The 21,807-nt window shown below is 36.8% G+C and overlaps 2 protein-coding genes across 4 annotated transcripts in view; both read right to left on the bottom strand.

Moving 5' to 3' along the window:
- The window catches only part of LOC141419803 (uncharacterized), a 632,676-nt gene that overhangs the window by 2,100 nt on the left and 608,769 nt on the right, over positions 1–21,807 (bottom strand). The window lies entirely within an intron of this gene.
- Positions 4,026–20,768, bottom strand: LOC141410478 (ATP-dependent RNA helicase DDX3X-like). Of its 3 annotated transcripts, none has more exons than XM_074063486.1 (17): positions 18,118–20,768; positions 15,204–15,264; positions 14,150–14,197; positions 11,407–11,536; positions 10,061–10,219; positions 9,883–9,982; positions 9,534–9,669; positions 8,547–8,632; positions 8,280–8,378; positions 8,032–8,192; positions 7,325–7,487; positions 7,090–7,234; positions 6,748–6,929; positions 6,472–6,589; positions 6,061–6,214; positions 5,424–5,557; positions 4,026–5,201 (listed from the first exon to the last, which is right to left on the bottom strand). In XM_074063486.1, exons 1-17 carry the CDS (start codon positions 18,160–18,162, stop codon positions 5,122–5,124), a joined length of 2,001 nt encoding a protein of 666 aa, XP_073919587.1. In that variant the 5' UTR covers positions 18,163–20,768; the 3' UTR covers positions 4,026–5,121. The 3 variants fall into 3 exon arrangements, with proteins under 3 accessions (XP_073919587.1, XP_073919586.1, XP_073919585.1); XM_074063485.1 differs by having other exon boundaries at positions 5,424–5,560; positions 18,118–20,735; XM_074063484.1 differs by lacking the exons at positions 9,883–9,982; positions 11,407–11,536; positions 14,150–14,197; positions 15,204–15,264; positions 18,118–20,768 and having other exon boundaries at positions 5,424–5,560; positions 10,061–10,201.

Genomic DNA, 21,807 nt, shown 5'->3' with positions numbered 1-21,807 from the left:
ATTTAGGAGGTAGAGATTAGGAGGATCAGGTTTAAAGACATCCCCAGACAAACAGATCCAGGAGACCCTATCTCAAAAAAAGAATAGTGGAGTGGCTCAAGGTGTAGACCGAGTTTAAACCCCAGTATTGCAAAACAAAACAAAACCAAAACCAAAACCCCCCTACAAAACCAAAACCACAAACCTTTACAACTATAAACTAGTTTATTGTGGTAACACAAAATGTTTCCATCTTGTATATTTAAGTCAGTGATGGAAAACATATTAAAACACACAAAATATACTACCACCCATGTTTCTGTCTCCTAATTGAGATATGTGAAATACCAGAACTAGAAAAACCACAGTTGGAGAAAAGCAATGAAGTTGAGCTTTTAAGTTACAGTAGCCTTGATATTCTCAAGGGTCTTATCCTTCCACATTTTACTACTGATAATCTTTTCATGTTGTCAACTTACTCCCTATGAAGTTACATTATTCTAATATAATTTTAAAAATCAGAATGTTTTATACTACTGCTAGATTTGAGTTCTAGTATTTACCTGGATCTTTGGAAAGATTTATTTTTTGGTGGTGCTGGGAGGCCTTGAACTCTGTGCCTCAGGAGCCACTCCACCAGCCCTGCTTTGTGTGTGTGTTGGTTTTTTGTTCTTGAGAATTATTTGCCCAAGGTGGCATTCAACCTCAATTGTTTCAATTTTCTGCCTCCTGCAGAGCTAGGATTATAGGCCATGAGCTTTCAGCACCCAGCCCATGAAGCAAACTTTGTTTTGATACCATCAATTCTTTTTTTTTCCCAGACTGGCCTTGAACTGAAGCCATGTCTGGCTCCTTTATCTTACTCATATTACGTTTTTGTCTAATGAAAATGAAAGTGTTCAGCTATCTAAATGTCATATTTTATAGCTGACACACCTGGAAATGTATTGATTAGACAACTGTCACCTTAAGGAGCAAAAAAAGTTAACTTTTCAAAATGGATGAATCCTGGAGCTATATGTAACTTTTCCACTGGAAAAGTTGTCTTAATTCAATTACTATCTGACTTATGTACTGCAGTCCTCAAAACTATCCATTATTTATTTACTATATTCTCATAAATCAACATTAATAATTTTCATTATTTTGCTGGTACAGTTTTACCTATTTTTTTCCACCTGACAAGGGATATCATAATACCCTGGTATCATAATAAGATTTGAGGGAGGAATATGTTATATGAAAGTGTGACAACCCAATTATCTCACCTGGTTTTCATTTTCAAGGGAGGAAATGTTTTCCATTATATCCCTACTGATAAGGACCAACTTTTTTTTTTGGTGGTGGTGGCACTGGGCCACTCTGCCAGGACCAGGACCAACTTTTTTTGACGTAATAAAAAACTGGATGGCCCAAGTGTCACTAGTTATCAGGAAATACAGTTAAGATAACACATCTACTTACAGAAAATGTGACAAAACACTTAATGTTGAAGATGTGGAACACTCAGAAACTTCAAAAATCACAGAAGCCTAAATAGTGTAAATACTTTTGAAAATTGATAATATTTAACACATATAAGATCTGCAAACATAGCACTTACATTTTAGGATGTACTCAAGAGTAAACCTGTTTGAGCCACTATTCCAGTACTAAGATGGAAATATTTAATGAAGGAAACCAGAAAAAAAAAAAGCCGTGGGCTGATGGAGTGACTCAAGTGGTAGAATGCCTGCCTAGCAAGTGTGAAGCCCTGAGTTCAAACCCCAGTACCACCAAAAACCAAAACCAACCAAACAAACAAAAAAAACAAACCAAATGTACTGACTTCCAGTATAGAAAAAGCAATATACACTGCCCAAAGTTAGGAACAGGGCTTACCCTTTGCTATAAGAGAAAGCTTATAAGAAGCCAGCTATAAGAACTACAGAAAAGGACATTTAAATTGACTAAAAAAAAAAATGGTATGTAATTTAGATTTTAACAATCTTAGACCAGTTTGTCCACCATATATAGTAACTATGTTAAGCTGAGTGTCAGTGGCTCATGCCTGTAATCCTAGCTACTCAGGAGGCATAATCAAGAGAAAATTGGAAGCCAGCCCTGGCAAATAATTCCGGGACACAGTATCTTGAAAAGAATGGTTCAGCCTAGCATCACAAAAACAAACAAAACAAAAATCCAGACCTTATGGCTCTTGCCTATAATCCTGCTGCTCAGGAGGCAGAGATTAGTAGAATCATAGTTTGAAGCCAGTCCCATGACACTATCTTAAAAATATCCAACATACAAAGGGCTGTGGGATTGGCTGAAGTGTAGAGAGGCTGCCTAGCAAGCATGAAGCTCTGAGTTCAAATCCCCATATTACAGAAAACACCCTCCCACCCCCCAGACCAAGCTAGATAATTAATAAATGATAGTTCATGACTAGCTAACCACTGGCCTGCTGCAATTGTTGACACTATTTGGAATTTTTAAAAAGCTGATTTTTTTTGGCCAAAGTGGGATTTGAACTCAGGGCTTCATACTGGTGAGGCAGGCACTCTTACTATTGGAGCTATGCCTACAAACTTTAAAAAGTTAGTTTTTTTCTCTAATCAACCACAACTCAAAATCAAAATGCTTAAAGGAACAATCATATTCACCTATGCTACACATACAGGTACTCATAATAAGAAGTCATTATTTTTCTGGACTGTAACCTTCTGGAGTTATTTCACAAATAACCTTCAGCTGTTAGCTAAGTAATGAGATTTCCAATTCTTCAAAGTGTGTAAGTTCAATTTTACTTCTCAATATTAAGCCACAACTTACAGCAAAAGATTTTGTTCAACTTCTTATTTTTGTAAAATCAGAGTAAACATTAGCACATGCAGAGCTAGCATCTAAAACTAATACAATAAAGCAACTACTAAACTTACAGTGACTTGAAGTTCAATGCTTACATTCAGCAAGTTAAATCTACTACTTACTGAAAATATTGCTGTTGATAAAACCAAATGTAAAAGTCACTGATTACAGCAATACACAAAGATAACCACATGTTTGAACACTGCAGATATGCCAGACAGTAACTAAAAAAGGAACCAAATAAACATGTAACTAAACAAAGTTCAGAGAACCTCTGAGAAATGCAGACACTTTTATCAGTGTATAGAAGCATTTTTCATTAATATCTTAAAAGAGTATTATCAAAACCTTGGCATATATTAACTTCAAGTTGCCAATTGTCTCTATTTTGCCAGAAAACTATAGCTAATGCCGGATCAGGATGATTTGACTCAAGTTAGTTGGACTTAACATCAAAAGCTCACACTACCCCGAAATATATTATTTCACGTACGGTGACATTCAACATTCAAGTGCCAGTGTTTTTGTATTGTCTTTTGGTCAAGTTTCTTTAAGCTTTCAAAGAATCACTTTTAGGCTTACAAAAATAAATATTTGTCAAAGTGTTTAATAAATATTACACAAACTAGCAGCAAAAAGTATCTAAAGTCTGTCATGTGCAAACAACAGTTTTCTTCTTATCTATCACTCCATGGTCCCAAATAAAATTTTAGAATCGTGTCCTTGACAAACTGCATTCAACAATATCCAAGAAACAAAAAATAAGACTGGAAGTTTAAGGAAGTTAAGGACTCGCACCCAAGACATAGAAAATTTTACAGATGTGCAATAAAATAAGTACTTTCTAGAAAGGTATGAGGAGAAATGTACAATAGTCTAAACCTATACTGATTGAAATAGCATCGTAACAAATGACCTTAATACTGTCAAGTGCACCTACTTTAATAAAGTTTTAGAACAAGGCACAATACACTTGAAAATCGATTGCACTTTAAGAAATTGTTACCAACTTCTTATGCCACTCTATTAAAGATAACTGTATTCTGGCCACAAAATCCCAAATGAAGAGGCATTTTTAGTTGTGGATGATCATCTTTGGCCAAATTTAGCTTAGAGAAGACTATAAATACAATGGAAACCTATGCAATTAAAATACACTAATACTGCACTATTAAAAAAAAGCTGACACTGTGCAGTTTAGTACATTTTCCAACCTGTGAGCTCTCAAAGATTTCAATTTATTGTTCTTAAGATTTACAAAGTCTAAAAGTGTAAGCCATTTGAATGCTTTGATGCAGCTGCAACAGAGCAATGTAAATCTGTATTAAAATAAAGCCTGCTGTATAATCCTTTCTGTTTATAACCTCTTGACCAAAAAACATCAACACTAGCATGAGTTAAGGACCAGAATTTATGAAAGCCTGTAATGAGGTCTGGTCATTGCCATGGTCAGCCATTCTAACATTTCAATTTTATTTATGGCAGGCATTTAAGTGTCTCATTAAATGAACCCTCCAAGCACTTAAATTATCAGACTTCTCAAGTATTCTTCTACTACTAGTATGCCCATAGAAATCTGGCTTAAAATTAATAAACTATGTAACTTTTACTTCCATGAACGTTAAAGAGTGTTCTCAAATGTTATGGGCACACATATCCAACATGACTGGAATGGCTTCTTAAAAGTGTTCTAAGTGCCTATCCAGGATAGAGTGAACAAGTCAGAACATAGTACAGTTGGCCATATTAGAAACTATGTTTTAAGATGTTTTATTCCCCAAGTCTGCACATACTAAAAAAGCCCTAATGTAGACTACTGCTTAAGTTTTTCCTTATATTTACTGCTGAACTGAGATTCCTGTTAAATTGTATCACACCCCTGTGCCAAGGTCTGATTGTAGCCCAAGTTCAGTAAATTTATTTTGTCAAAACAATTTTGAGTACTACTGAGCCAACGGGACATCAAAATAATAACTTGTCTAAAGTTAAAGTCACAGTACATTAACAAACAAATGATCCTCAGTCACAAAATTATAATGCAGTTTGGGGTGGGACTAAGCAGGAGTGAAATTAATCCAAACTACAATAACTAAGTCTTCAAAACCAACTTCTGTATAGGGCTGCTGGTTGTTCCTTTCCTTTCTTCTTGTGACTTTGGGCTCCCTTCGAATTTTCAGGAGAATCACAGCTGGTAATGTACTGCAAGTTCTTGAAGCTACACGATATATAGTCTGGCTAAGTTACATGTGGTTTCCATATTAGCTTGTATAAAAGGGTGATGCTGGTGCAGATTCAGTTGCCCCACCAGTCAACTCCCTGGGAGTTGTAATTTCCTCCATATCCATCACGGTTGTAGACGCCTCCATAGCCACCTATCAAGAAATGTTTAAAAAGACAAGCCATCCACTGTTAGTCTCTTACCCTTTTTTGTCAAATACTTTGATGTGTATCTAGTAAATCTAGAATTGGATTTTGCCTTCTTCAGAAATTAAATTTCCCCACGTATGTTTGGGGTAAAAGGAAAAAAATGACTTTTTTTTTTTTGGGAGGGGGTGAAATGTCCTTAAAACAAAAATTACCAAAATTAACATTACCTCCACCAAATCCTCTTGTACTGCCATGACCACCTTCACCGCTGCGGCTGCTGCTTGCACGACTACTACTAAACCCAGAATTGCTGGAACCGCTACTTTGTCGATAGTCTCTGGCACCAAATCCTCCACTGAATCTACTATAGGGAAGAAAAACATTATGTTTAGCTCATGAGTATGAAATATAATTAAAATGTGATTTCCTGCTCAAACTTCCCAATTCCCAATTTTATTTTTCAATTCAATTCCCATTGTGATCAGTTTCCTCTCATGCTATTTTCAAAAGCCTCAGTAGTGAAAAACTGATACTTTGCTGTATTCCTTATCCCAAGTATTTCAGTACTAAAGATTAATTTAACTTAATAGTGAGTTAATTTTTCTTTTTTCTTTTTCAATGCTGGGGTTTGAACTTAGCACCTGCATCTTGAGCCATTCTGCCAGCTCCTTTGTGACATTTTTTTTTTTTCCAAGATACAGTGTCTTGAATTGTTTGACTGGGTTGGCTTCGAACTGTGATCCTCCTGATATCTGTCTCCTGAGCTGCTAGATTGCAGGCACGAGCTACCAGTACCTGGCTTTGAGTTCACTTCTTGACCGAAACAAATCACAAACAGTAAGGGTGAAAGCTCAGTATGTGTACCTCTTAGAACGTCCACGACTGCTACCCTTGTAGTGGTGTTCATAAGCCATACTTTCCAACCAAGATGGCACTTCTTGTTTGGCTTCAATAAGCAGATCCAACAAATCCTTTGTGATATTTATATTTCTTTCATTAAAGAATGAGGTGGCAAAGCCTAAAGAATTAAAGAAAATACTCAAAATCTTGAGAGTCATAAAGTAACCCACAGGGTGCTCTCACTTCCAAATTAAATTAAATATGCAGTAACGTTTTGTTTGCAATAATCAAATCGAAACATTGAACAAATATTCCTATCTTATTAATGTGCTATCAGCTTCTCCTTAAAAATAAAGGCCTTTTTTATAAGAATGTGCCAAATTCTTTTTTACACATCAGTTTAAAGAAAGAAAATCAATCTAACAAACACTTTACCAAGGTTTCCTACACGTCCTGTACGTCCAATGCGATGCACATATTCCTCAATGTCACTTGGCAAATCAAAATTGATAACATGTTTCACATTTGAAATATCTAGACCTCTTGCTGCCACCTGAAAAATAACATTCATTTACAAAAGGCAGTATTGGACTGGTGGAGTGGCTCAAGTTGGAGACTGCCTGCCTAGCAAGCATGAGGCTCTGAGTTCAAACACATTACTGCCAGAAAGGGTGGGGAAAAAAGATTACTTAAAAAATATGATACACGCACAGCTGTAGCCACAAGAATTGGACTTTTTCCTGAGCAGAACTGGTGAAGGGCCTTCTCTCGATCTCTCTGTGATCGGTCTCCGTGAATACTGGTACAAGCATATCCTTCGTGGTATAAGAAATCCTCCAGAGAATCTGCACCTTTTTTAGTCTCCACAAACACTAAAGTCAGTGAATCCTTCCCTGGAAAATCAGAAGGTTTTGTTTATTAACAGTAACTTGGTATTATTACCTAAACTGAAATACTGATGAGCTTAATTCTCTTTGAATTTTATTTGGAAGGGGTTATGCAGGTGAGGGGTCATAGAGTGATGCAAAGAGTTGACACATCTATGATTTCTACCTGTTGCACTTAAGAGATCAAGAAGAAATGACCGTTTGTCTAGCTCTTCCACCCAAACTACTTTCTGTGTGATATTCTCTGAAGTACAGCCTACTCTGCCTACAGCCAGAAAGATATATTCATCCAAGAAGTCACGAGCAAGCATCTGAAAATGTGGAAACAAAACAAAATCTCAATTATCTAGTCTAATACATAAACTTTGCAAATACTTAAATTTATGTAATACATAAATTACCTTAGCACTTAAATTACCCTGTATCTCCTTAGGAAAAGTAGCACTAAACATCATGGTGTGACGAACACCCTTTGGTGGCATAGTATCTTGTTCAACTATACGCCGTATCTGAGGTTCGAATCCCATATCCAGCATCCTGTCAGCTTCATCTAACACTAAGTATCTGTTAATGAAAAAGAGTTGGTTGATTCTCGACAAGCCACTGAATATGTTGAGAAACTCTTGAATATAATCTCGCTAAAATTAGTTATGCCAACATATCCAGGTACTGAACACTCCAGTCTTTAAACTTTTTTTTTAATGGTACTGGGGCTTGAACTCGGAGCCTTCACCTTAGCAACTCCACCAGCCCTTTTTTTTTGTGAAAAATTTCTTCAAGACAGTCTTGAGAATTATTTGCCCAGGCTGGCTTCAAATAGCAATCCTCTTGATCTCTGTCTCCTTAGTAGCTAGGATTACAGGCCTTAGCTGCTGGTGCCTGGCATTCCAGTCTTTAATTTTAAACAGTAGCTATTTTGTAACTGTTAAGCTAAGCCACAAATCCTCAATTAAAATTTCACATGTTCTTCAACTGTCATTTTCAAATGCATGTAGAAAACGAAATTAAAGCTAAGATAATATCAATGAAGTACTAATAAAGATAATTATCTTATTTTTAAAAAGTTGAATACAAAAAAGCTGAACTCCATTTATAAAAATTCACATACTTGCAAAAGTCCAATCCAATTTTTCCTCTTTCCATCATATCCACTAGACGTCCTGGAGTGGCCACAAGCAAGTGGCATCCACGTTCTAAGTCCCGAATCTGCTGGCCAATCTCAGCACCACCATATACTACACAAGGACGAACTCTAGACCGGTACGAAAACTATAAGCAAAAATTTATCAGTCATAGAAACACCACAGGATAACAAAAAAGGAAAAGGCAACAAACACAAAAAAAGGCTTAATTTACTTTTCTGGCTTCCTCATAGATTTGTACAGCCAATTCTCTTGTTGGGGCCAACACCAAGGAGATCGGGTATTGTTTGCGGCGCCCGTTTCTTCTATTTTCCTAAGAGTAAGTATAATTTTAAAAGCTATTTTTTTCCAAGTTCAACAGAACAAGATGCCCACAGTAAATTTAAGAATAACCTAAAAACAAGGTATATTTGGCATTGCGTAAGAAGTTTTGTAGTTATTTTTCTACACAAAAATTTACTATTTTGTTAAGAAACTTTACCTTCATGGCCTTCAAAGCCCTTCCTGGACCATCTGCATATATCTGACTCAGGATAGGTAAAAGAAATGCTGCAGTTTTTCCAGAGCCTGTTAAGAAAACACAGCCTTATCTAAAAACTTGACTATTAAAGAGATGATAAGAGTATTCTACATGTCCTTTAATCCAATGAAAGTCTGTCTTTTTCTATTAAAGAATTGTCAATTTCAGCTTACCTTTGCTATCACAAGCAGAAATAAAGGAATATGGCTAGTTGAATAAAATGTTTCTTAAATAAAGAAGTATTAGATTTGGTCTGCAGTTTGCTAATTCCTTTGCAAAAGACAAATTCTATTTCTTTCTCTTTTTGGGAGGGTACTCAGGTTTGAACTCAAGGCCTCAAGCTTGCTAGGCAGGCATTCTACCACCCCTTTTATTGTGTTGGCTATTTTCAAGATAGGGTCTCACTTCATTTTGCCTGGGCTGGCTTCAAACCATGATCCTCCTGATCTCTGCCTTCTGAGTACCTAGGATTACACCCAGCAATAAATTGTTTCTTAAAGAAAACATCAAATGATGTTTTATGACTAGAGAAAATAAAAGCACACATATCTAATATGTAAATACACATATACAAAATTTTTTCTATCTTTATCTCACCCAGGATCAAATTCTAATATAGGACTCTATCCATATTCCCCATTTCCCAAACACTAGAGTGGGAGGTACCTTTCTGTGGCCACATTTTTATGATTTACATTATGCAGCATACTTCCCCTATTATATTCGCAATTTTCCCTCTTGCAAGTTTTACCAGACAGACAATTTGGTAAAGATTTCTTAAAGATGCCCTAATGAAAATACTGATTTTACCCTATGGCTCCAAAGTATAAGACAAAAGGCTTACTGCCAGCTAATCTTTACCTATGATAAAATAATGTTAAATCCATATAGAACATATTACTTTAAAAAGCAAAACCAATTAAGATATTCTTCATGAAGGAAGTTTACCTGTTTGAGCACAGGCCATTAAGTCTCGTTTTTCTCTGATAATAGGAATAGCATGTTTCTGCACTGGAGTAGGATGAGTGTAACCAGTAAGTTTGATGTTTCCCATAATAATCTCTCCCATCTCAACATCATTGAACTATCAAAGAAATTTAGCCAGGTCAAATACAAGTTAAAGTAGAAATGCTATACCTACTACAATTTATTTTATACTAATACAAGGATTCCTGTCTAAAAAGAATACGTTGAAAAAATACCTGGGTCTGTCATTTTTGAAATACTTTCTATTTCAAGATTACTGATAATGGAACTATCATCTTTTTTTCATACCACAATGATTACAAAAACTCATATTTTCAATATGTGGAGGACAGTTATTGCCAGTTGCCTCTACTGGTATATTATCATATTTCTCAAAGTTAATTCCAGTGTTTCCTCCAGAAAAGAGTTCCCTGAAATCAAAATTATTATATACATGTTATAAGAGGTAAAGGGTTTCACAACAATTAACACACATCTCAAAAACTTACTGCTCTAAGCGTTCACTTGGTGGAAGTGGTTTTGACCAATCATCTTCATCTGATTTGTCACACCAACGACTGTGTCCACTTTGTTCAAATTTGCCAAAGCCAGTTCTGTCACCACGACTGCCAATGCCATCACAGTCACTCCGACCACGGTCATCAAATCTGTGTAACAGAAGTAGTCAGTATGTATTCCTTACAAACAAAATTATGATTGCTCTAGAAATGTACATGGGTATTAGCTGAATTGTTAAAGACAACTCTCTTAACAAGTATGTAAATAGGCTCATAAATGTAATCCCAGTCAGTAGGGAGGCAAAGGTAGGAAGATCATGATCCAAGGCCAGTCCTGGGTAAAAGCACAAGATCCTATGTGAAAAATAATGAAAAAGAGTTGAGGGGATGATTCAAGTGGTGCCTGTAAGGCACTAAGGTCAAACCCAGTGTCACCAAAAAACTGAAAACACAAACCAAACAAACTAATCCTGTAGCTTATGTCATTTCACAACTGCATTCTAACCCCGTAAAGCAGCAAAATATTTTTGTGAGATGACATAGTTTAAAAGACTAAAAATTACGCTTTAGAATACTAGTAAGTAGGGCTGGTGGAGTGGCTCAAGTGGTAGAGTGCCTGCCTAACAAGCATGAGACTCTGAGTTCAAACCCCAGTACCACCCAAAAAAAACAAAACAAAAAAAAGAATACTACTAAATAGTACTTACTTTACATTTCTGTTAAAAATATTAATTTATTTTTAATTAAGAAAGGGCTGATAGAAAGGCAAGTGGTAGAGCACCTGATTATAAAGTATGACTTGAGTTCATAACAAACATAACACTTGGAAATTCATCTAGATAAAAAAATAAGTTTGCTTATATGACAAGGCTTAAGATTTTTAGTTTTAGTCATCTTTATGAAAAATAGAGAATTATATATAGCTATCAGATTCTTAAGATCCATTTATAGACTTTGCAATTAACATATTTAAAACTGTCATGAGAAACAAAATATTTCAATGAAAAACATTATGCCTGTTACTCAGGTTTTTATTATGCATGATTTCAATTTCATCTAGTCTAAAGATTAGTTTTAGAAAGGATTTCTTTCCGCCAATAAATGAATATACCAACATTTTGCTAAAACTCCACTAATAAATCTATGAATGCTGACATGTTTAAGGATCAATAAATGTATAAAAATGTATAAAATGAGAATATACACTGGAGTTGTGACTCTTAGCAGTAGTACATGTGCCTAGCAAGTGCTGAGCCTTGAGTTCAAATCCTAGTACCCCCCAAAAAAGTATTAAAATTCTTGTTACTCTTATATGTATGCATAAGCTAAGTACTTACCTTCCTCTTGATCCACTTCCACGATCACTAAAATAGCTGGGCTTTCCTCTTGAATCACGAGACCCAAAACTGCTGTATGCATCCTTATCTTTACTACAACTCCACCCTGAACTGTCCTTATCATAGAATCCTTCAAGAAAAAAGTGAAGCTTAGAAGCTGACAATACTTCATACATTTTCATCTTCCCAAATATGTTCTTCATATTTTAAAAACCTTATTCTTGTGTGGGATCAAAGGTCAACTGGTCCCCACAAACAAACTTTTAAAATCTTTAATACTCCCTTCTATGCAAAACTATCACATTAAGAAAAACACCTTCATGCCTTAAGATGTTCCTGCCACAAGGAACAAGTCTGTAATTCTAGCACTATGAAGGCTGAAAAAAAAGAATCACCAGTTTAAGGTCAACCTGGGATACATAGCAAGACTGCTCAAAAAAAAGTTCTGAGTGAATACAAACCCTAAGAGATTAACAGTTTTTGAGACACACTGATACTAGTACTTTACTATGTCACCATCACAAATAGTTCAGTTTCCATTTAATTTAGTAATGTGAATTATATATACATAAAACACGAGTCTATTCCCATTAAATTACTTGAGTTAAGACTATGGCAAGGCTCTTTTCCAAAGCATTAAAATTTCAAAATCAAATGAGATAAACTAAACTTAAGCTAGTTAGATTCCAGCCTTAAAAAAACTTGTGTATGAATTGTTTGATAATAACATGTAAACATAAGATACCTACAATCACACTGTAGAAAAAATACGTACCTCAAGGAAAGTCACTGTTACCTAGAAAAAAGCTTAAACTAAGGTAAGCTCATTTATCTAACTAGTCTGAAAAAAAAAATCTGTCAGATATGGCAGGACAGAGAATTTTAAATTCATAGAAGATGAAGATAATAACTGCAAATACTTATTAAACTATTCAGGTGGAACACTAGATAGCAAGCATCATGGTAAATGGACTTATTCCATAAAAGAATCTGGACAAGGTAACTTGTTACCTATCAACAGCAATTTAAATAGAGGACTAGTCACCTGAACATCTTCAACATACAAAAAAACAATTTGGCTTCATTTAATCATCTAAAAGAAACAGATCAAGTAAATAAAAAGTAGTGACAATACAGTAAATATAGCTGTTTTAAAAATTACCACTGGAGTTAAATAATCACTGATAACTTCAGGTACAGCACTGTATAACAGAGCAAATCAGATTTTCCCACCAACAAAGCACTCAACTAACCTATTTCCTTAAGAATCTGTACCACTTTAGCCTAAAAACTTCTCAATCGACTACAATAAAGTTCTCAAAACTTTAAAGTTCATTTCATAGTGAGTCATTGTCAAGGCTATTTCAATTAGCAGTAATTGAAAGAACAATTGGCATAATTGTATTGATAGACTTAATGCTGTTCAAATTATAATGGGCAAACAATATTGTGTCATATCTATAACCCTGAGGAAAAGTAAGTTTACTCAGAAAAAGAAAAAGCAACAATTTCCTTCCTTCCTTCTCTCTCCCTCCCTTCCTTTCGTGGTGCTGGGGTTTAAACTCAGGGCCTTCACCTCGAGCCACTCCACCAGCCCTTTTCTGTAACTGTTATTTTTTTTTTGTGATAGGGTCTCACAAACTATTTGCCCCAGCTGGCTTCAAACCATGATCCTACCTATCTCTTCCTCCTGAGTTGCTAGGGTTACAGGCGTGAGCCACCAGTGCCTACCCAACATATACTTTCTAATTTCCATGCAGTGCTAAGAATAAACCTGCTCCACTTATTGATTAGAATGGTAGCTAAATTTAGACATTTTATGAAATGTTTGACATTTACAAATTATTGAAATTATTTTCCCAAAGCCAGCCAGTTGGCCAATGAACTTAAAAGCTGAAAAAAAAATAAAAGATGTTAAAGGTTTCTTCCATTACAATAAATCCTAAGACACTTTCAATTCATTTTAATATTCCTGAGATGCAAGTCTAATCACATAAATTCTAAACAACAGTATGAATACCCACACTGAAATTCTACAGCTACTTTGGAAAAAAGAATGCTATCAGAAAACATATATAATACTACATAGAAAAACACAGTACCCAAGCATAGTTCATGTCTTTTCTACCTTTTTAGTACTGTACCCCCTTTACTATCCTTTTATTACCACCTTCTTTCCTTCTGTTTAATCTTAAAATTTTTCTGTCTCCTGCAAATTTCAAATAATCTGGTGAACAGGCAGCATACCAATAAAATTTTGCGAATTTTCCCCTTCACATTACAAAGTTAGTGATATAATACAATAGGTATTTTAATGCAAAAAGTACATTTTCATTGTTACAAGTTTTATTTATTTTTATTGTTTGTAGGTACTGGGGTTTGAACTCAGGGCTTCATGCTTGCTAGGCAGGCACTTTACCACATGAGCCATATCCCAAGCCCTGCATAAATTTTCAAGTCAGCAATTAAGTAGGACTTTATGACCCTGCAGTTGGTTTTCAAACTAAAACTGCATTGTTACGGTTTACAGACTAATTTAAGTCTACAGGTTCAGTTTGCCAAAGGAAACAAGTATCCATGATTCAACATTACATCAATGCTTCCAAAGTGCTAGTTCTTAAAGATGGAAAGCAGCATAGGATAAAAAGAAACCTATCTAGTAGCCTTCCCAAAGTTACATTACTTTCCCCTAAACTTTTAACTTCAAAAGAGAGACAGACTTAAACATTCTGCCATGACATACCTTTAGATGCTTCTCTGTTCCTTAAGTGAGGAGGTATATACCGCCCTTCTAAAAAAGAAAATGTGTCAATCTGACAAAACAAGGGTATTATCCAAGATACAAATTTTAACCAAAATGTCAATCACCCAAAATGATGTTTGTTTCTACTGCTGAGATTAATACCACACAATAAGCATATTAGAAATAAAAAACTGGAAATGGGACTGGAGAGTAGACTGCCTGCTTTGCAAGCAGGAAGACTTAAGCTTAAAACCCAGTTCCGTTAAAAATAAAAAGAAAACTACACAATTTAAAGCTTTCTAAGTTGTCACAAGCCTATTCCGAATCTAAGAAGTAAAGCAAAAGCAATTAGCCAAGGAAGTGGAAATCAACTATTACCTGAAAGCCCACTGTAGCCACTTTAATTTCCCTTTGAATTTAAAAATCCAAACCTCTATGGTTTTCCAGGGTGCATCAATAGTCAGCTGCTGCCAAATAGCCACATTTCTTCCCCATCCAAATATGAACTCCAATAAAAAGAATCAGTAAAGCCTGTATTATCACTAAGTCTCAGACTCTTCATAGGAATGTACAGCAATAACTGTGGCACATAAATGGGCAAGTTTTCCTTAATTAGTTTTACACAATTCACAGAAATTGTAAAAGGGGGGCGAGATGAGCACATCCCAAATCCTTAGTTCTGAGCTTAACTGGACATAGTGTTTCCAAAACCAATGCATAATATTAATCTTAATATTTAATTGCTGTTTAAAGTAAAAAAAAATGTCTCTTGTTATCCTAATGTACAATATCAGATCTATTTTTGAAAACTAAAAAAAAAAAAAAAATTAGTTAAATCCAATAATATTAAGAGTAACTCAATAAAATTTGGAAGTATGGCTCAAGTGGTAGAAGAAAGGCCCTGGGTTCAAAACCCTAGTACCACATTAAAAAAAAAAAAAACCAAACAAACCCAAAAATCAAAAAACACAGATTGATAGGATTAAACACAAAATCTGACTATTTTAAAACAGTAACCTGATAAAAATACCGTATTTTAAATAAATTTACTTACTGCTTGCTGTACTTCCTCCCCCACTCTGATTAGCAGAGGAGTTCAGGTCTAGACCAGCAAACTGAAAAAAATGAATGGCTCACATGTTAACACATGAAAAAGGGGGAGAACCCCCCCCCATCAGACAGCATCACAAGAGAAATCAGAAGTCTGAAATTCTAGGTCTTTTCCTCTAACATTTATGAGATTCCTTGCCTTCCCAATTCTTTTTTTTGTTGGTGGGACTAAGGTTTCAACTCAGGGCTTCATGAGTGCACAACAGGCACTCTACCATTTGAGTCACTCCTCTAGTCCATATGGCTTTGTGTCTTTTGGAGACGGGGTCTTTTGAACTATTTGCAATGACTGGCCTACAATCTCCATCTTCCCAACTAGTAGGATTACAGATGTGAGCCACCAGTGCCTGACCTGTCAAGGTTTTAGAAATACTTTTAAGTCTACAAAGTGAGACAAGGGCAAATGGCACCCCTAAACACCAACAGTACCTTTTAAAAAAGTTCACATTTATTCAAAGCAAATTTGCTCTATAATTATTTCCCATCATAAAAGCCCACAAAACTAAAATGGTACCTAAATTTCTCAGTAATTTAAAGTTCACAATTATATGAGAATATTCTCACTCTCACCGTTTTTTGATCTGACAGCACTTTAAACAAACAAGCAAGCAAACACTCAATCCAAACCAGACAAAACAAAAACAGTTGTTAGGACGATTTTAAGATTCCTTAGTTCCTTTATGCTCTAAAGAAGATATTTTTAATTCAGATAAATTCTTAAGCAGCAAATTTTTTTTTTTACCACCACCTGCTAGTTGGTTGAGTACTGTGCAGCTTGCACATTCCACTGCCGTGTTTAACACTTGACACTTTTTATTTCTCTGCTTTTAGGCATGAGGCATGAAAAATTCAGTGAGGTCTTTGGTCACAAAGCTAGTACAGAGCACAAATGACATTCAATGCTATTAAAAGAACAGAACACTATACTCTGGTTTCAGTTCCTCCGCCCTTAGAGCAGTTTGCAACACCTTGCCAAAAACTATTTAGAAGCACAAGAACTACACATGCCAACTTTCTCCCCTAAAGAACAAAAGTCTGAGAGCAATGCTGCCCCCTACTTGCACAGGTTATTTCAGAGAGCTTCAAACACTGTATTAATAAAGTTCAACATAATACTAAGTTACACACATTACCAACTAAGATATTACTCTGATTATTAGGGAATTTCCAGGTCGAATTTACTTAATTCTACTGACCACAAATACAGTCTAGTTAGGTGCATTCCACTAATGCAGAAAATATTACAAGTTCAAGTTCACACTGCCTGTGCTCATTTTCTTTCTTCATGCAGCCTTTAACAAATGACCTCTCAAAAGTGTACTTAGTGAAAGTGCCCTCAAAAATGTATTGTGTAACCTAAAAGCTACTCAGAAGCAAAATTCCAAATCTTGACAACACAACTTTCAAATTCTTTGGCTGGTGGGCAGCCACCCCATGGCGATCAGGGACTCTGCTCACCTTCCACTCCATCCCCTCCTTCCCCTCATGATTACCATGGCAACTCCTGCTGGCAGGCAATGGGTCCAGATCCATATTACCCCGAGCTCCTCCCCACCAAACCTCGACCTATCCCAATGCCCCATAATACCTTAAGCTCTTAACTTCACCCAGGATCTAAAAACTGGGCTGCCATTTCTCCGGGTGACTTTTCGGGCCCTGTTCTTTGGGGATGGTGAACCTTGCCGGGAGCGCGCTCTCAATAAAGCCTGCTTGCTTTATTATTTGGCTCCAATTTGGCCTTCCCACCAGTGTTGACCTAACACAAATAAACTAGGAATCCTCTCCTCCGCTGTCTACAAGTCCGCAAAACAAAATTTATTCCACATACAACAGCCCAGCCTCTGACTCTGAACTATTTCAATGTCTATCGACAAGCAAAACAAAGTGAACAAAATATCTGCCCTGTCAACATTGATCAGGTTTTCATTTTTCTCTAGTTGACCGTATCTAAAATCTAAAGGCAATTACATTTAAAAACTGTTTTTGACTAGCCATCTGGTAACTTAGGAGTGCACATTAATGGGTTCTAAACATCTCTGGTGTTTGTCCACCGTCCAACCTCCACTATCTCCGGACACCACTCAAAAGCAGCACGCGGCAGCCATTCTTCCCTCCCCTTCCGGTTCTTGTGCGTCACAAAACTTTCCACTCGGGATATACGGCCTCTTTTACACCCGGACCTCAATAACTCCGCGAGAGGTGATCGGGCCCGCGGAAGCACACTGTAGGTACAACTCGCCATGTCCTTTAGAATCACTCATGTCATACAGTACCGGAAAGCAGGCCCCATCATTGAGTTAGCGACGTTATTCAGCCAAACTACCCTACACAAAGACGGCTGTAGCCATTTCTCGAAAAGAAGACCACATTCTCTCCCCACCATACAAAGTCTGAGGGCTCAGGCCGAATTTCGCTTATGCATCATTGGAGGCCAAACAGGGCAGAATTAAGGCCGCCTAAATGAGAACCAAAATCCGTCAAAAAAAAAAAAAATCCCTTTTCGGCTCCTAAAACTACCATTAAAAAAAAAAGAAAAAAAATCAGCCAAGTTCTCGCACACGCGCGTTTCTGAGGGCTCGAAGTTCCAGGCACAAAAGTCGCCATTATGTGAGGCCGAGTACAGAACGTAATCCCTTTCCAACAGTTCACAAATCAGCACTGCTGCAGACGCCCACACCCCATCTCCTAACCAATGCCACCTCCTCACAATTTAATCCTGTTTTTTAATTCCCCCATGTTCCCATCACCCCTAGCCACCAGAATCCAAAAAAGTTGAAATTAAAGAGGTCAATTAGTACTACGCCACAAAAGTGGGGAACTTTTCCGAAGAGAACCTCGATAGGCTTATTTCAACTCACCTGCTGGTCCAGCCCGAGAGTATTTTTCACCGCCACATGACTCATCCTTGAAGAGAACTCGGGGTCTCCCAATGCAGGTGTAATAAATCCAAATACCGAACTCCTCACTAGGCTCTGAAGTGTACACAGTATGGCGACAGACACCCACTCCGATAGCTTTCCGTCAGCACGTTAACGCGCACCACCAATTAGCCCTTTAAGGCTACCGTTATTCCTGCCTCTCCAACTCGCGTTTCATTGGTCATAATCTCGCGGGCACAGGGTGTCTTTGGGCGCACCATGGTACTGCAAAGCTCACCTTGTCCACATCGTCCCAAGCCATCTGGGTGTGGACATCTCTAAGCTAATTTTCAATACCCTGGCTTTGGCTTCCTCCACTCAACAGGAGTTGGGATTATAGGTGGTACCACTACAACTAACAAACCTTCTTATATCAGTATTTCATTCTTAAATCCATTTTTAGCAGGGATGTGTTTCTAGCATATGAGCAGAAACTGATTTCATTCTTCTGCATGTGGATATACACTTCTCTCAAGTATTGAAGATACTACCCTCTTCTCGTTGTGTATTCTCAGCACCTTGTGGGAGATAAACAAGTGGGTTTATTTCTTGGCCTTTATTTTATTTGATTGGTCTATATGTCTGTTATGCCAACTGCACAGTTTTTGAAGCAGGCTAAAATAAGGGAAGTTTGGGACTCAGAGAAAAATACTGCATTTCATAGGGACCATGTCCTGGCTCAGGGACCACACTACTTGGCCTGGAAACCACTCACACCCTCAACACTGATTGATTATTGGATGGGAACTACATGGTTCCTCCCTTCCCATAGATTAGTATAGGTTTTAAAAGTCTTTGGAGAAAAGAAGCATGCTCTCTCTGATACACGGATGACACGCACAGGAATTTCACGTGCTCAGGGTTCTTCAGCCTACTCTGAGGATGAAAGCACAGAGAGATTCTAACATCAGAGGTCGGAAAGATTTTATTTGTAGAGAAGAGAATAGAAATACTGCATATTGGGGAATACAGGGGGACCAGGAAACTGGTGATCCCGTGGACCAGGGTGGGGAGTGGGTTTTATGGCCTAATTTTGCATTGCCTGAGGGCGGAGATGCCTTTCAGATGTAAACAGGCATTTCCTAGGGAGGAGAAGTGTCTCCTTGACTTCCTGTGGTCTGTCCTTCATTCCCCCCTCTCAATGGTCGCCCTAACTGCTGTTAGGGATTGGGATGATGAGTTCTATTCAGTAACTACTTCCTGCTGACAGGGGACGATGAAGGGGCCCTCAGCATCAGGGCTGACCAGAGAGTGGTCGTCAAGGGAACTGTGATAGTAGGTTGTTTTCATCTCCATCAGAGGCATTTGTAGTTCGATGGATTCTAGGCAAGAAGAAGCAACTTGACAAGTAAGTTTAAAATGCAAGGCCCAAACACAAGCAAAAGAATAATGGCAACTCTAGGCCCCAGAAAGGGTAGGAACCAAGTCCTGGAGGGTAGCCAGGATTTTATTTGGTCCCTTATCTGTGTAAAAACCCGAGTTTCAAGAGATTGCTCCAGAGCCACATAGCCTGTTGGAGAATTTAATTTGCATGCTCCTCTACAATGCCTGGAGTGTTTATATATGTGGAACAGGAAGTATTGGCAATGGCACATACCCTGCCCCTTGTTTGGCCAAAATCTCAATTTTTCTCAATATGCAACTCACTTCCCAAAAAGATGAAAACTCAACCATTTAAAGGGGAAAGTAACTTCTATTTATGAACCTTTCCTTCACATAGTCGACACTACCTTAGACTACCTTCAACTTAATTGCAAGGTAGTTATCTACTATGCAAAATAATCTAAAGGCATAAAAAGTGCAGTTGCTACTCTAACAATACATACAGGAAGTAAAAATGAAAAGCAGTACATAAATAAGGTCATTAACAGTAACAATGTCCTGAAAAAAAAAAGAGGGAGGGAGAAGGAGAAGAGAGGAGGAGGAGGAACAAAAGAAGAGAGGAAGAGAGAGGAATGGAGGGAATGAGAGAATGAGAGAGAAGAGGAAAGGAAGGAATGAGTGCTATCACAGAACAGGAAGGTAAAACAGGTTCTACCTGGGGGCTAGTACAAGTGGGAGGAGGAAGGACATAAGGAAAGGGATGTAGGAAAGTGAATATGGTGGAAATATTATACATTCATGTATGAAAAGAAAAAATTGAAACTATTCCAAGAATGGGGGAGGGAGGATAAAGGAGAATGATGAAGGGGTGAATTCAAGTATGATATATTGTAAGAACTTTGGTTCACAATGTACCCCCATACAACAATTTTTTTAAAAAATGAGCCAGTACCCTTTAATGATCAAATCATAGAGCATTTTATCATTTATAAAATACCTTTATAAGACCTTGAATACCTTACAACAGTGCTGATCAAAGAATAAAGTAACATAAGCTTTCTGCAACAAAGTTTGGCAGTAAAAACCAAAAGCTTTAGAAAGAAACTAAGCACACAAACTTAGATGGTTTCTTCTATTCTAAATCTGTGGAAATGACACAGAATATAACACATAAGCAAGAAGAGCATGGAAGAGGTATCTGAAGTACTGAAAGAAAACTACTTTGAACCTAGATTACTCTATCTATTCTTTATACATAAAATCCCTAAAAATTCTACCAAATACTCTTAGATATCATAAACTATTTTAGCAAAGAAGCAATATTTTAAAAACTCAATCTATAAAAATCAGTGGCTTTTCTATATAGCAATAATAAACAGACTGAAAAAGAAATCAGAAAAACAAATGCTCTTATAATACTCTCAAACAAAATAAAATACCTAGGAATAAATTTAGTGAAGAAAGTAAAATGCCACTACAGCAAAAACTGTAAATAACTGAAAAAAGAAATCAAAAGACACATCAGAAAACTGAAAGTTCCCCCATGATTATAGATAGACAGAATTAATACCATGAAAATGACTATACTACTGAAAGCAATCTATATTTTCAATGCAACCCCCATTCAACTTCGAATGATATTCTTCAGAGATAGAAAACTCAAATATAACATTCATATCAAATCAGAAAAGACTTCAAAGCAAAGGTAATACAAAGCAAAAAGAACAATGCAGGATACATCACAATACCAAACTGTGGTTTGTAGTTTTTATTGCTACAAACCATAGCAATAAAAACCATACTACAGACCACAGTAATAAAAACAGCATGGTAAATGGCAAAAAAAAAACAAAACAAAACAGACACAGTAGAACAAAAATAGAAGACAAAGACATAAATCCATTCAAAAGTTGACTTACTTTTGACAAAGGAGCCCAAAACAAATGTTGAAGAAAAGACAGCCTCTTCAACAAATTGTGCTGGGAAAACTGGATATAGGCATGTAAAAGACTGAAATTAGATCCCCGTCTTTCACCCTAAATTAATATCAACTCAAAGTGTATCAAATATCTTATTTAAGTCCTCAACCTTTGAAACTACCACAGGAAAGAATAGGAAAACTCTGAAACATACAACATAACCAATAAACTTCTTGAATAGGAATTCATATCTCAACCAGGTGCTGGCAGCTCATGCCTGTAATCCTAGCTACTCAGAAGGCAGAGATTAGGAGGAGTGAGGTTCAAAGACAGCCCAGGCAAATAGTTCATGAGATCTTATCTTGAAAAAACTATTACAAAAAAGGGG

The sequence above is a fragment of the Castor canadensis genome, chromosome X, assembly GCF_047511655.1.
Source record: "Castor canadensis chromosome X, mCasCan1.hap1v2, whole genome shotgun sequence".
In the NCBI taxonomy this organism is placed as follows: domain Eukaryota; kingdom Metazoa; phylum Chordata; class Mammalia; order Rodentia; family Castoridae; genus Castor; species Castor canadensis.
Note: the sequence above shows the minus strand (reverse complement) of the source record. Positions and strands in the feature narration are given on the sequence as shown.